Below are 14,303 nucleotides of genomic sequence, written 5' to 3' on the forward strand. Positions count from 1 at the left end.
GCACACATCAAAATTTGTGTATAAACACTGAAGAAAGCAAAAAACAAAGATACTTTTATGAACCAGGAAACACACCACTGGGTTTTTACCTCAAAAATATAAAAACATGAATTCAAAGGGATACATGCATCCCTTTGATGGTTATAGCAACATAACTGATAATAGCCAAACTATGAAAGCAGCCCAAGTGTCCATGAATAGCTGAATGGATAAAGAAGAGGTGATCTATATACACACAATGCAATATCACTCAGCCATAAAAAGAATGAAATCTTGCCATTTGCAACAACGTGGATGAAGCTAAAGCATATTATGCTAAGTGGAAAAGGTCAGTCAGGGAAAGACAAATACCATATAATTTCACTCATATGTGGAATTTAAGAAACAAATGAGCTCGGACGCCTGGGTGGCTCAGCGGTTGAGCGCCTGCTTTTGGCCCAGGGCATGATCCCAGAGACCTGGGATCCAGTCCCACATCCGGCTCCCTGCACGGAGCCTGCTTCTCCCTTTGCCTGTGTCTCTGCTTCTCTCTCTGTGTGTCTCTCATGAATAAATAAATAAAATCTTAAAAAAAAAAAAAATGAGCAAAGGAAAAAAGAAAGAGAGAGAGACAAACCAAGAAACAGACTCTTAACTATAGAGAACAAACTGCTGGCTACCAGAGGGGAGGTGGGTGGGGGATGGGTGAAATAGGTGATGGGGATTAAAGAGTACACTTACCATAATGGAAAAAAAATAAAATAAAATGATAAAAGCAATTGCCTTTCAGAATCCTATGTCCAAATATCAAATACATTCAATGTGAAACAAAGTATTTGGAAGGACAGAATGTAACAAAATATTAGCCTCTTAATAAAAGGGTCTGTGAGGGCAGCCCGGTGGCTCAGCGCCTTCAGCCCCGGGTATGATCCTGGAGACCCGGGATCGAGTCCCACGTCGGGTTCCCTGCATGGAGCCTGCTTCTCCCTCTGCCTGTGTCTCTGCCTCTCTGTCTACCTGCGTCTTTCATGAATAAAATAAATAAAATCTTTTAAAAAATAAATAAATAAAAGGGTCTGTGAAAAAGATCGTTGAAATCTACATAGAGAATGCGCCTGACCCTCTACTAAATGCATAATTATATGTTGCCACAGTTCCTCCATTTCCCAAAATACCATCTCTGTAACCTCAACTATCTCACAAGCACATGCCAACAGTCATGGGAGCATCAAAGAATGCAAATATATTTCTTGAAATTACTGTCTGTAAACCTTGACAGGCACTCAAATTACATCCCAATCCAAAAAATCAAGATGTTGAATCTATGGAGAGAAACAAAATATACCCAAGGGTCACAGTTAAGAATACAGGATGGCATCTGGGTGGTTAAGAACTAGCATGGAAATGGAAGAACATTCAGGTCAGCAGGGGAAGATCTGCAAAGGATGGTAGGTTGCTTATGTAAGATGAAAACGATGCTTCATCTCTTTGGGGGAAAAAAGCTATTCAAAGATAGCTGCCGTGATTAGCTTCGCCCTGCTGAGCATCTAACAGTATCTCCTTTGCCTGCTCGCTTCTTGCATCTTTAATAGGTGATGAAAAGCTGCAGTAAAAAAGTAGTCCTGTGCATGTGAAGAAACCGTAATGACGACAGGCTGAAATGACCAAGCCTCAGAATGTTTCAATTCAAATAGAGGATATTTTCCTGTGCTCCTGCTAGAATTATAGGACAGCCTTCAGCAGCTGCTTTTCAAAGAGCGAACAGCTTGCATTAGCCAGAAAGGCAGGTTTACAGTTAGTTACAACAGCTGTTTTCCCCTTCTTTACCAAACAGCAGGATCTCCTTGCTTGCTCAGCCGGACAAAATCCTCAAAGATGAAACAGACACAAAGCAAAATCTCCCCCAAACAAAGATAAATTGGTAAATTCCAGAGAAAAAATTCTACTCAGGTAACAAGGCAGCTAATTACGGGAGAGATTAGTCAAGCAACCTACCTACCCATAAAGATATTTTTAAGGATGAATACTGTTATTCTATGCGTAAAGTAATTCAAAGATCAATGAAAACATAATTCAAAATGAATACATTAAAAAATGCATCAATGGAGCACCTGGGTGGCTCAGTGGCTGAGCCTCTGCATTCAGCTCAGGTTGGGGTCCTGGGATCCTGGGATCGAGTCCTGCAGGCACTCGTCCCACAGGGAGCCTGCTTCTCACTCTGCCTCTTTCTCTGTGTCTCTCATGAATAAATAAATTAAATCTTTAAAAAAAATGCATTAAGCAAGGTATTAAGCAAGATTGACAAATCTCTGCTATACTGTAATATTATGTTCCCTATAAGCAAAGGGCAGCAATGACCCTCAATATAGGCTTCTGTGGGGCAGGCCAGGGCCTAGCTGAGAACTAAACCGACTCCTCCAACTCAAAAGAAAAGGAGAAACTTGCTGGGTTTCCTACACACAGTATAAAACATCTGAGCTTCCCTTTTCAGTACCAGGTCAATCTTACACTGTTCAAAATACTGAAAATGTGCATGCTCTAGACCAGCTACTGCTATTTAAAACCTGATTAGAAAAAAATTAAAAATTAAATAAATAAACAGATAAATAAATAAGTAAATACCTCATTAGAATATTTCAGGGCTAAGAGAGGAATTATTCAAATAAAGATTTTCTAATAAAGTTTTAAAGAAAGTCACATCAATGAATTGGTATCTCTTAATACTTAGATAAAGGAGATAATGGGAGTGGGATGCCTGGGTGGCTCAGTGGTTGAGTGTCTGCCTTTGGCTCAGGATGTGATCTCGGGGTTTGGTTCCTGGATTGAGTCCCACATCAGGCTCCCCACAGGAAGCCTGCTTCTCCCTCTGCCCGTGTCTCTGCCTCTCTCTTTGTGGGTCTCTCATGAATAAATAAAATCTTTAAAAAGAGAGAGATAACAGGAGTAATTCTTGTTTTCCTTTGACCTCAGTATTTTTTTCAGATATGAATTTGTTTTTATTATCTTAAACATTAAGAATATGTGAAAATCATTGAGGAAACTGAGTTTAGGGCAAAATGAAACAAATGACCATAAGATACTAAAAAATGCAAAAGTTTGGAAACCACCATTATAAGGACTCCCCATTACAAAATATATTACAGTCACAAAATATAAAAAACTCAGTTGATATAGGGAATTGATTATACTGAATCTAAATTAAATTTTAAACATCATTTAAATTGATTTAATTCAAATAAAATTCACACAGTCACTAGTGACTAATAAACTGAACTTTAATGACTCATATTCAGGAAGAAATGTTTAGTTTCATATTGAAAATTTTAAATTAAATAGAGCAGTGTTACTGAAATATTTTCAGGTATCAGGGTCTCTAGAACTCATAGCGCTTTTTGCAAACCACCTAAAACACTGATTAAACTTCACAATGATTAAAGAACTCTTTGCAAAATCAGACCCCTCTTTACACTAGATTTTATTATACCTGAGGAAAAAATATCGATGGGAATGTGGAAGAATAAACCATTCTTTGAATTTAGTAGCAAAACTCAGTTCAAGTTACCTGGCTAAATAGTTCAGAAGCCCTAGAGAGTTAAGAACAGCCACATTTACACATGCAATTTAAATTGCATCTTTTTATGCCCTTTTAATATTTAAAAGTGTAGCAGCACCTAATAACCTCAATTACCAACAGTTTCTGATTTGTTTTGGTCTTCTGCCTTTATTTTGGTTTTCTTTTTTTTTAACTGAAATTCAATTAATTAACATACAACGTATCACTAGTTTCAGAGGTAGAGTTTAGTGATTCCTCAGTCTTCTATAAGACTGTCTTCTGCTTTTAGAAAACAGAAGCCAAACAGCTTTTGGCTCAATGGAATAGCAATCTCAAGTCACCAGGGCCTTAAAGATAACAGAACTCCTATATGGACATACCATGCTCTTGCTTGCTGATTTCATCCATAACTGGACTGAGCATTCAAGATCCTCCTTCATCAGTTTCCCTGACTTTGTGGGGTTCCCATCCCACAAGCCTATTACACAGTCTTGTTTAGTGTGGTAAATTGTTCCTATCTCCCATCCCCCCCCCACCCCAACCAATGTGCAGGCAAGAGTACATGTACTCCAGGTCCTTTCCACGCCAAATAAACAAAGTGCCAGGCAAACAACAAATATCTAACCAGCTTTTCACTGATTTGTTGACATCAATGAGATGTCTGAGGTTTTATTCAATGTTCCTTTCTTGTGAATAGTTCCTTCCGCTGAAAAAGCATTTTTCTTTACCTTATAAAACTTTATGCTTCGTTTGCATTCCAGTTTATTTTCAACTTTTATCAAGGTATGTCATGGTATGTCATGGCTTTCAATGAGAAAATGTGCAGTGATAGACAGTCCAGTGATATGAGAGCACCCAAGACCTGACCTCAGCACAGCTGGAGTTCTGAGAGTGAGCATACAGGCCATAAGAGGAATACAAAGCAGCAGGCCCAATTCTTTTAGAAGGAACACTCAGCTCAAGGAAACTTAGAGCTTGCTCTGGCTTTCTTTCTTTTTCTTTCCAAAATATGTTTTAAAGTATCTATCTACCTCCTTCCTGCTACATATTATAAATTTTCACCACAAATCAGTTTGTATATATTATTCATGCTTAAAATTTTAATGTGCCATAAAAATTTTTTAAATGAGTCTCTGAAAAGTATATCTTTTTATTCAAATTATAAACCCAACTTTTATCACAAAGAGGCGGCTCAAAAATGAAAACCAAGAATCACATCTCTTAACTTACCATATATAGGGGAAAACGTGAAGTAGTTCAGGTGACAAATGTTATAGGCTTCAATTCTGACATCTTTCCAGATGCCCTGGGTAGGAAAGGATGGCCCCCAGTCCCAACTAAAGGAACTCTGCTCCTATAATTTCAAAGGGAAAAAAGAAGATAGATCCTGATTACCACGAAATTTAAACACTATGAAAGATCTGTTCTTTAAAAATATTATATACATATATATCAGTTTGCTAGGGCTGTCATAACAAAATACTACAGACTGGATGGCTTAAACAACAGAAATTTATTGTATTACAGTTCTAGAGGCTGGCAAGTCCAAGATCAAGGTGTTGGCAGATTTGGTTTCCCCTGAAGCCTCTCTCCTGGGCTTCCAGATAGCCACCTGCTCCCTGTGCCTTCAAATAGTCTTTTTCTGTGCACACACACATATACATTTCCTCTTCTTATAAGGACATCATTCATACTTGACTATGTCTCACCCTAAAGGTCCCATTTTAATCTAATCACATCTTTAAAGACCTTATCTCCAAACCAGGTTATATTTTTAGCTACTGAGGATCAGGACTTCAACATAAAAATTCAGGGGGTGACACACAATTCAGTCCATAATAGTGTTTGTGTTCTATGCATGTTTCCCATATAGAGAATCTAAAATGGCCTACAACCATCCCCTCCTGGAATTTATGCCCTGTGTAATCCCTCTCCTCCAATATGGATTAAACCTAGTGAATCATTTCTAACCAAGAGAATACAGGAGAGGTGATATCATTTCCAAAATTAAGTTATAAAAAACAGCACCTTCTGTTCTGGGTGCTCTCTCACGCGCTCTCCTGGCCATGAGGGAAGCCAGCTGCTATGCTGTGAGGCAGCTCTGTGGAGAGGCCCACAAGAGTAAGCAGGCTTAGAAGCCAATCTGAGGCTTATCAGCCAATCGTGATAACCACACGAGTGAGCTTAGGCACAGATGCTTCAGGCTTAGTAGAGCCATAAGATTACCACAACCCTGGTCCATACTTGACTGTAACCTCATGACTGGCCTTGAGTCATGGCTATACCACACTCAGATTCCTGACAGAGAAAAACTAGGATAATGAATGTTACTTTAAACTGATAAGTTCTGGCATAACTTGTTATACAGCAAATAGATAACTAATACAATAACTACGAACCTATGCAACATAGTTACATTTGGCAGAAATGTTTTCAGAACATAAAAATCTGATTATGTACATTTATTCTTCAAAAGCATCTGACAGGACAGCCCGAGTGGCTCAGCGGTTTAGTGCCGCCTTCAGCCCAGGGCCTGGTCCTGGAGACTCAGGATCAGTCCCACGTCAGGCTCCCTGCATGGAGCCTGCTTCTCCCTCTGCCTGTGTCTCTGCCTCTCTCTCTCTCTCTCTCTCACTCTCACTCTCACTCTCTCCCCCTGTGTCCCTCATGAATAAACAAAATCTTAAAAAAAAAAAAAAAGCATCTGACGTTGACGCAATACAATACTCTTTAAACTTCTCCAAAATATCTCTGAATTTACCACTGTATTTAAGTGTAATAACTATAAAGAATATTCTATTTAAGTGTAATAACCATAAAGAATGAGAAAACATTTAAAAATAAAGATAATTAACATTCTGAGGCTATGAGCTCAGCTTTTAAAAAGGAATAAGCACAACAGGGAGTACTAAGACCTTTCTGAATGGAGCATTTGTAGAATAGAGCCTGAGGAATCACCCAAATCATTCTCATTTAAGTATTATTTCCTAAGATCTGTATTTACCTGAGATAAAGATAAATTAGTTTCCATTACAGAGAAAAGCAAAGAATTAAAATCACTTCACACCATTCACATTTGTCTAAATTGACCACTTCAGTATCAGATTCTCATGTTTGGAATGAAAACCATCTTGGGGCTATTTATTGAGGAGTTTGTAAATTTAGGTATATAATTCCTTTATTAAGACAGAGATAAGGAGGAGGGCGAAAATATCCAACATCTCATAAAGCAGACTATTTTCCCCATCAAAGCCTACAAATCACTCTTATTCATACAACTTCTCCAAATGAAAGTTTTCACTTATTAAAAAAAAGATTTGTGAAGTGCTCTTTATATTTCAGGCTGGGAGTACATCAACCTACAAAACAGACAATCCTGTTTATAGTGCTCACAGTATGGCAAGAAATTCAGGTATTGAATAAATAATCACAAATGCAAAAGACACCGACAGGGAACAATACAATGGGGGAGAGGAGAAAAAGGTGTCAAGACAGGTATCCCCGAATAATAGTGACTTTTATAAGGAGATCTAAAGGATGAGTACGACTTATCCAGTGTGTTTAAAGGATAAGGAAGTAAAAGCATCCCTTTCAGAAGGAACAGCACATGCAAAGGCCTTGAGGTATAAGAGTATGATACAGTCCAGGAGATGAAGAGGGAGCAATGGGAAGAAATAGGGAGACGACCAGAGAAGTGGGCATGAGCCCAACCAAACCCAGACCTTTAGCCTAAAGGCAATGAGAGACTTTTGAAGAGCTTTTTTTTTTTTTAATTTTTTTTTAGGATGTATCACTTTTTTAAAAAAATAAATTTTATTTATTTATTCATGAGAGACACACACACAGAGAGAAAGGCAGAGACACAGGCAGAAGGAGAAGCAGGCTCCATGCAGGGAGCCCGACGTGGGACTCGATCCCAGGTCTCCAGGATCATGCCCTGGGCTGAAGGTGGCGCTAAACCGCTGAGCCACTGGGGCTGCCCTTTGAGGAGCTTTAAGAAGGAGAGTGCTCTAACAATTTTTGTCTGAAAACATCACTCTGGCTGATCTATGGAAAATTTATTGGAGGAAGGCAAACAAGGTTGTAGGATCCTAGTTAGATGGCCAAGGTAATGTTTCATGCAAGAAATGATGATGGATTAAACTCAAGCATGGTAGCAGGCATAGAGCATGGGAAGATCACAGAACTATTAAAGAGGTAATGTCCACATGCTCAAAACGCTTTGTAATGCGTTGGAGGGAAAAGAGAGAGGAAGTTATCAAAAATAGCTCTTTCTCTACCTCTCTCTCTCTCTCTCTCTCTCTCTCTGTGTGTGTGTGTGTGTGTGTCTCATGAATAAATAAATAAAATCTTAAAAAAAATAGCTCTTTGGTTTCTGGCTTGAGCAACTATTCTGGATGGCACTCCATTCAATGATACAGGGAACCCTGGGAGAAGGGTTTAAATCCAACTATAGTTTTGGACATCCTGAGCTGTAAGTCCCTGTGAATCATGAATCAGGCAAGTGAAGATGCCGAGTAGGCAATCCAGTATAAGGTCTGGAATTGAAGAGAAGTCCGGACTGAAAATACAGTATTAGAAGTCATTAGAAATTTGGTTATTGAAGAAGTGAAGCTAAATGAGATAGCCTAGAGAGGGTATACAATGAGAGGAAAGTGTCTAGAACAGAGAGGAGGGTGAATAATACAACTTCTAAAAGGGGTAGGTTGATCTGGATAAAGAAACTTAGAAGGAATGTCCAGAGATATCAGTGGAAAACAAGGGGGATGGCGGAGAACATTGTTAAGAGGGTAGCAGAAGTGATGTGTCCTACCATCCAGACTGGACAGAAAAGAGACAAGAGGGGACTTACATTGACATCTCTACTCCACTAAATTCATATAATCAGTTATACACTTAGACATCCGTAACTACAGAAATAAGTCCCCAAAATAAATAATAACAATACCCTACATTTTGAATAGCTAGCTATATAGTACTTTATCATATGCAAAGTGCATTTACATTATTATTTCACTGTATGCTCCTATCAACACAGTCAAAAAGAGAAAGGATTAGCTCCATATGTAAATGATGGACTTGCCTAAGATCATTCTGGTCACAAAGCCAGAATTCAGATCTAAGATGCCTGACTTGCTCTCCAATTTAGGTCTCTTTCCATTGGACCATTTTGGTCTAGCCAGAAACATCAAGATACAATTCATTGCTCTGGCAAGTTTGCCCCAGGGTTAGCGTTCCACACATCCTGAGAACAGAACATTTGGGTCTGATTCTTGGTTTCAGATAGAACTCTGTTCCATTTAAATAACCTGAAAGTGTGTGGGTTTTTTTTAAAGATTTTTTATTTATTCATTAGAGAGAGAGAGAAAGAGAGAGTGCAAGCAGTCAGGAGGATCAGAGGGAGAGGGAGTTGGGATCATGACCCAAGCCAAATGCAGGCACTTAACTGACCCACCCAGGTGCCCCAAAAGCATTTTTTAAATGCCACAAGCTGAATGAGGGATAGAGGATTATTACACATGAATATATGCATAACATTATATATTTTTACTGATGACCTAAAAAGGCAACATTAGGACTTAGGAAGTCTTCATTTTGTTTTTTTTGTTTGTGTTTGTTTTTTAAATTAATTTATTTATTTATGATAGTCACACACACAGAGAGAGAGAGGCAGAGACACAGGCAGAGGGAGAAGCAGGCTCCATGCACCGGGAGCCCGACGTGGGATTTGATCCCGGGTCTCCAGGATTGTGCCCTGGGCCAAAGGCAGGCGCTAAACCGCTGCGCCACCCAGGGATCCTCAAGTCTTCATTTTGATCGAAGATTAAAGATAGAAGAGGAGAGAGAAAACGTGCAAACTCTAATATTCAAACCACTGTGCCATTTGAAGCCCAAGGCCAAAAACAAAAGATGAATTTTAAACAGAAGAATAAGTACACAGTATTTCACAGAATACCTGAATGATCAGTTACAGACTGTTCCTTTATAGTACTATGAACAAATGGTTATATTGAGACTCTGACACAAATTTAGTTAGGCTGACTAAAACAAGAGGGGGTATAATTTTGACCTTACTACTTCTATTACGTAAACATAATTTAATGAAAAATCCATCCAGCCTGAAGAGAGCCACTTAACTTAAATAATCAGCATTTATCAACTGAGGCTTTAGCTAACAAGTACTGGAAAAATATTCTAAGTATCTTCTTTTTTTTTTTTAAGTTTTTATTTATTATGAGAGACAGAGAGAGAGAGAGAGGCAGAGGGAGAAGCAGGCTCCACGCAGGGAGCCCGATGTGGGACTTAATCCCAGGACTCCAGGATCATGTCCGGGCCGAAGGCAGGTGCTAAACCGCTGAGCCACCCAGGGATCCCCTCTAAGTATCTTCATAATGAAACCAATGATTACATTTGTTGTTACAACTAAGTGCCAATTTCTAAAAAAAATTAAAATAGAATTACCATATACTCCAGTATCCCACTTCTTGGTATATATGCAAAATAATTGAAGGCAGGATCTCAAAGAGATATTGGTACATCCATACATAGCAACATTATTCACAACAGCCAAAAGGTGGAAGCAACCCAAATAAATGTCCATTGACAGACAAATGAATAAACAAAATGTGGCATGCACAAACAATGGAATATTATTCAGACTTAAAAAGGAAGGAAATTCAGACACATGCTATGCAATATGAAGAACATTATGCTAAGTAAAATAAGCCAGGCACAACAAGACAAATATGCATGATTCCGCTTATCTGAGGTATCTAGAGTAGTCAAACTCATAGAAACAGAAATAGCAGTGGTTTCCAGGGGCTGGGAGGAGGGGAAAATAGAGAGTTGTTTTTTTAATGGGTATGGAGTTTCAGTTTTACAACATGAAAAGTTCTTGAGATTGGTTTCACAACAACATGAATATACTTAATACTAGTAAACCACACTCTTAAAGATGATTAAGATGGCAAAATTATGTGCTATCGTATTTTAACACAATTAAAATTTTTTTTTTAAGATTTATTTGTTTGTTTATGAGAGAGAGAAAGAAAGAGAGAGAGAGAGAGAGAGAGGCAGAGACACAGGAGGAGGGAGAAGCAGGCTCTACAACGGGAGCCTGATGCGGCACTCAATCTCGGGACTCCAGGATCATGCCCTCGGCCGAAGGCAGGCGCTAAACCGCTGAGCCACCCAGGGATCCCTAAAAAATTTTTAAATAAAAATAAAATTAAAAAATTAATGCCGCACAGAATACTAATCCAACCACATACTGGAATAAACTCAAGTCATTTAGATTCAGATGAAACTTAAAAATAATCATCGGGCAGCTCCGGTGACTCAGTGGTTTAGCGCTGCCTTCAGCCCAGGGCCTGATCCTGGAGACCTGGGATCGAGTCCCTCATCGGGCTCCCTGCATGGAGCCTGCTTCTCCCTCTGCCTCTCTCTCTCTCTCTCTCTCTGTGTCTCTCATGAATTAATAAATAAAATCTTTAAAAAAAAAAGAAAAGAAAAATAATCATTTTATGGATTTTTTATTCATTTTTGTTAGATTTTATGTGAGCCTAGCAATAAAATATAAGAGCACATCAGCAAATATATTAATATTTGCAGAAGGCTTCCTATTAATGAGAATCGCTAATAAATATAAACTGTACAGCCTGGTGAAAAGTTTGATAAACCTAAATGTTAAAAAAATAATTTATAGGGGTGCCTGGGTGGCTTAGTCAGCTAAGCATCTGACTTTGGCTCAGGTTACAATCTCAGGGTCCTGGGATGGAGCCCCCACCTTGAGTTCCTCACTCAGTGGGGTGTCAGCTTGTCCCTCTGCCCTTCCCCCAGCTCCTCCTCTCTTTTTCTCTCTCTGAAAAAAATTAATAAACTCTTAAAAAATAATTTGTAAGATTACATTATCAGTCACCTATTTTTCTTCTTTTTCTGTTGTTACTTAAGTTCTGAAGTATGTTTCAGGAAGGAAATCAAGGGAGACAAAGATTCTCCACAAAAATTCATATAATCTTCTGGTTCTGATTTCAAGTTTTCCATCCCATAAAGCAGTCAGGAAGAGACACCCAACTTCTGAAATAAGATTGGTGCTGTCAAACAAGCATTTCACATGCCAGCACATCCCATTATCAAGGCTAATGCCCCCTCCATTTGCAACACCATTACCTTTCGAATAAAGTTGACATGACACTGGCCCTTCTGTACAAGCGGAGGGCAGTCTGGAGGCACGGAGTAGCTAGTGTGAGCTTTGCTCTGCTGGGCCGCATACAACACTGGTGACTGGAAACGCAGCTCAAGGGAGTTCACATTGCTAACCACACTGGTAATATCAAAACTCTGCATTAAAGGAAAGAAGAGATATAGCAATAGACTCATGTGCAAAATTTTAGATACAGACATATAAAAATGTATGAGAGATGCATAATATAATTGAAATCTTTAGGGTTAGGCTTTTTGTAGAAGAAAGCACTTCACTGAAATAGTATAACTTAGGAGTACCTGGGTGACTCAGTTAGTTAAGTGCCTGCCTTTGGTTCAGGTCATGATTTTACACTGAGCTCCCCACTCAGCGGGAAGCTTGCTTCTCCCTCTCCCTCCGCCTGCTGCTCCCCCTGCTTGTTCTGTCTCTCAAATAAATAAATAAAATCTTAAAAAAAAAAAAAAAAAGTATAACTTAGTTGCCTGCATAAAGTTACAGCTGAGCACATTCTCCTCCCCAAAAGTAGATTTCTAGGTTTCTCCTTCTATTTGTATGAACAGATGATGGTCCTAGGCCAAGAGAGCAAGAAGAAAGTATCTTTAGCCCTGGAATGTCTGCTCTGGCTATTTACATTTGGTCTTGAAGTTGCCAAGGAGTTTCCTAGGGGCTTTGTGACAACCTGACTCTCTGGTATAAACAGCATGTAATTCTAAGTCATAAGTTATTTTGGTTTCAAAAGTATATTCTTGAATGAAGATCAGGATATGACATCTTAATGGTATTACTCCAGAAAGGAGGGAACATTTTCTCTTTTAATAATTTGTCAATTGGCATTTTACATGAAACTGAATCACCAAATGAGAGAGAGGGGAACAGCATTTACTGAACACTTATCATGTGCCAAGAACTGTGTCAAATATTTTATATAATTAGCTTATTAAATCCTCCCAACTCCATAGGGTCTGTGGTGTTTTCATCATTCTACAATGAGGCAACTGAGAATGAAAGTAACTTACCCAGTGCTTCAAAGAGCTTGTAGCTGCCTGCATGGGCAATTATGCAATTACCTTTCTCTACTCACAACAATTAACACACAAACACATATAAGTAGGTTTTAATCTGATGTCATTGTATACTTACATATCTTTTGAACATGTTATCTGTTTTCCCAATAGGAACATTATTTAGCAGGACTTTTGCAACTGTATCAACGCCCTCAAAAATCAAATTCACTTTTTGCCAATTGCTTAAAAAAAGAAAAGATTTTTAAAACAAGATGTATAAAACTTTAGCTTAAAAAAAAAACTTTAGCTTAGATAAATCTTCATTAGTTAAAAACTAAAGGAATAAATATTTCACAGAAAATACACATTCTTAAAAAGCAGTTTCCAATGAAATTTTCAAAAGCATTGGTTTAATACATTTTATTTAAATTCATTTAATTAACATATAGTGTATTATTAGTTTCAGAAGTAGAATTTAGTGATTCATCAGTTGCATATAACACCCAGCGCTCATTAATTACATCACATGCCCTCCTTAATGCCCATCACCCAGTTACCCCATCCCCCCACCCCTCTAGCAACCCTCACTTTGTTTCCTATAGTTAAGAATCTCTTACAGTTTGTCTCCTGATTTCATCTTATTTTCTTCCCTCCCTTTACCTATGATCCTATTTTGTTTCTTAAATTCCACATATGAGTGAAATTATATGGTAATTGTCTTTCTCTAATTGATTTATTTCGCTTAGCATAATACCCTTGTTATATTGCCTGATCTAATCTTAATAATAACATTAATAATATCTTTCTTAATAATATTTCAATTGCCAAGGAGAGATAGATGGGGGGGATGGGATATTTGGGTGATAGGCAAATCTTTCTTAATAATATTTCAATTGCTAAGGAGAGATAGATGGGGGGATGGGATATTTGGGTGATAGGCATTAAGGAGGGCATGTGATATGATGAGCACTGGGTATTACACACAACTGATGAATTATTGAAAACTATCGGAAACTAATGAAGTACTATATGTTGACAAATTTAATTTAAACTAAAAAAAGAATAATATTTCAATTGCCATAAAATCATAAGCACAGCTTATAATTTTGAAACATACTGACCTTCTAGGACTTTACAAAGTTCTTATGATAATTAAGTTAAATAGTAGACCTAAAATATTTTCACAAAATATTACATTTACTGACACTATCTAAAAGAACACATTAGCCAACCAACAAGTATTCATGAGTGAATATTACGTGCCCAGCACTCTGCTAAGCCCTACTGGTAACTAAAACACTCTTTGAATTTAAGTAATCTGCAGTCTAGTTGCCATTCAAGCCTAAAACACAGGAAATGAAAAAAAAAAAAAAACCCTCTCAATCTCTTCTACTTTATAATATTAATATAGTCTTGTTGGACAGTCTACCGGTGCTATCTAAAGCTTATGTTACAAGGGAAAACTTCAAGAAAGCAACAAGAATTTAAGGACAAATATAATAAATAAAATGTGGTATATCCATGCAATAAAACATTACTTAGCAATAAAAAGAAATGAAGTGGT

The 14,303-nt window shown here is 38.0% G+C and overlaps 1 protein-coding gene across 1 annotated transcript in view; it reads right to left on the reverse strand.

Annotated features, from left to right (window-relative positions):
- Nucleotides 1-14,303, reverse strand: part of MANBA (mannosidase beta) — a 115,435-nt gene that overhangs the window by 83,508 nt on the left and 17,624 nt on the right. The window contains exons 3-5 of the mRNA XM_025423089.3: nt 12,876-12,981; nt 11,702-11,872; nt 4,763-4,886 (exon numbers count right to left, since the gene is read on the reverse strand). Coding sequence (XP_025278874.3) covers nt 4,763-4,886; nt 11,702-11,872; nt 12,876-12,981 — 401 coding nt within the window. The remainder of the gene's footprint in view (nt 1-4,762; nt 4,887-11,701; nt 11,873-12,875; nt 12,982-14,303) is intronic.

Source organism: Canis lupus, chromosome 32 (assembly GCF_003254725.2).
Source record: "Canis lupus dingo isolate Sandy chromosome 32, ASM325472v2, whole genome shotgun sequence".
NCBI lineage: Eukaryota > Metazoa > Chordata > Mammalia > Carnivora > Canidae > Canis > Canis lupus.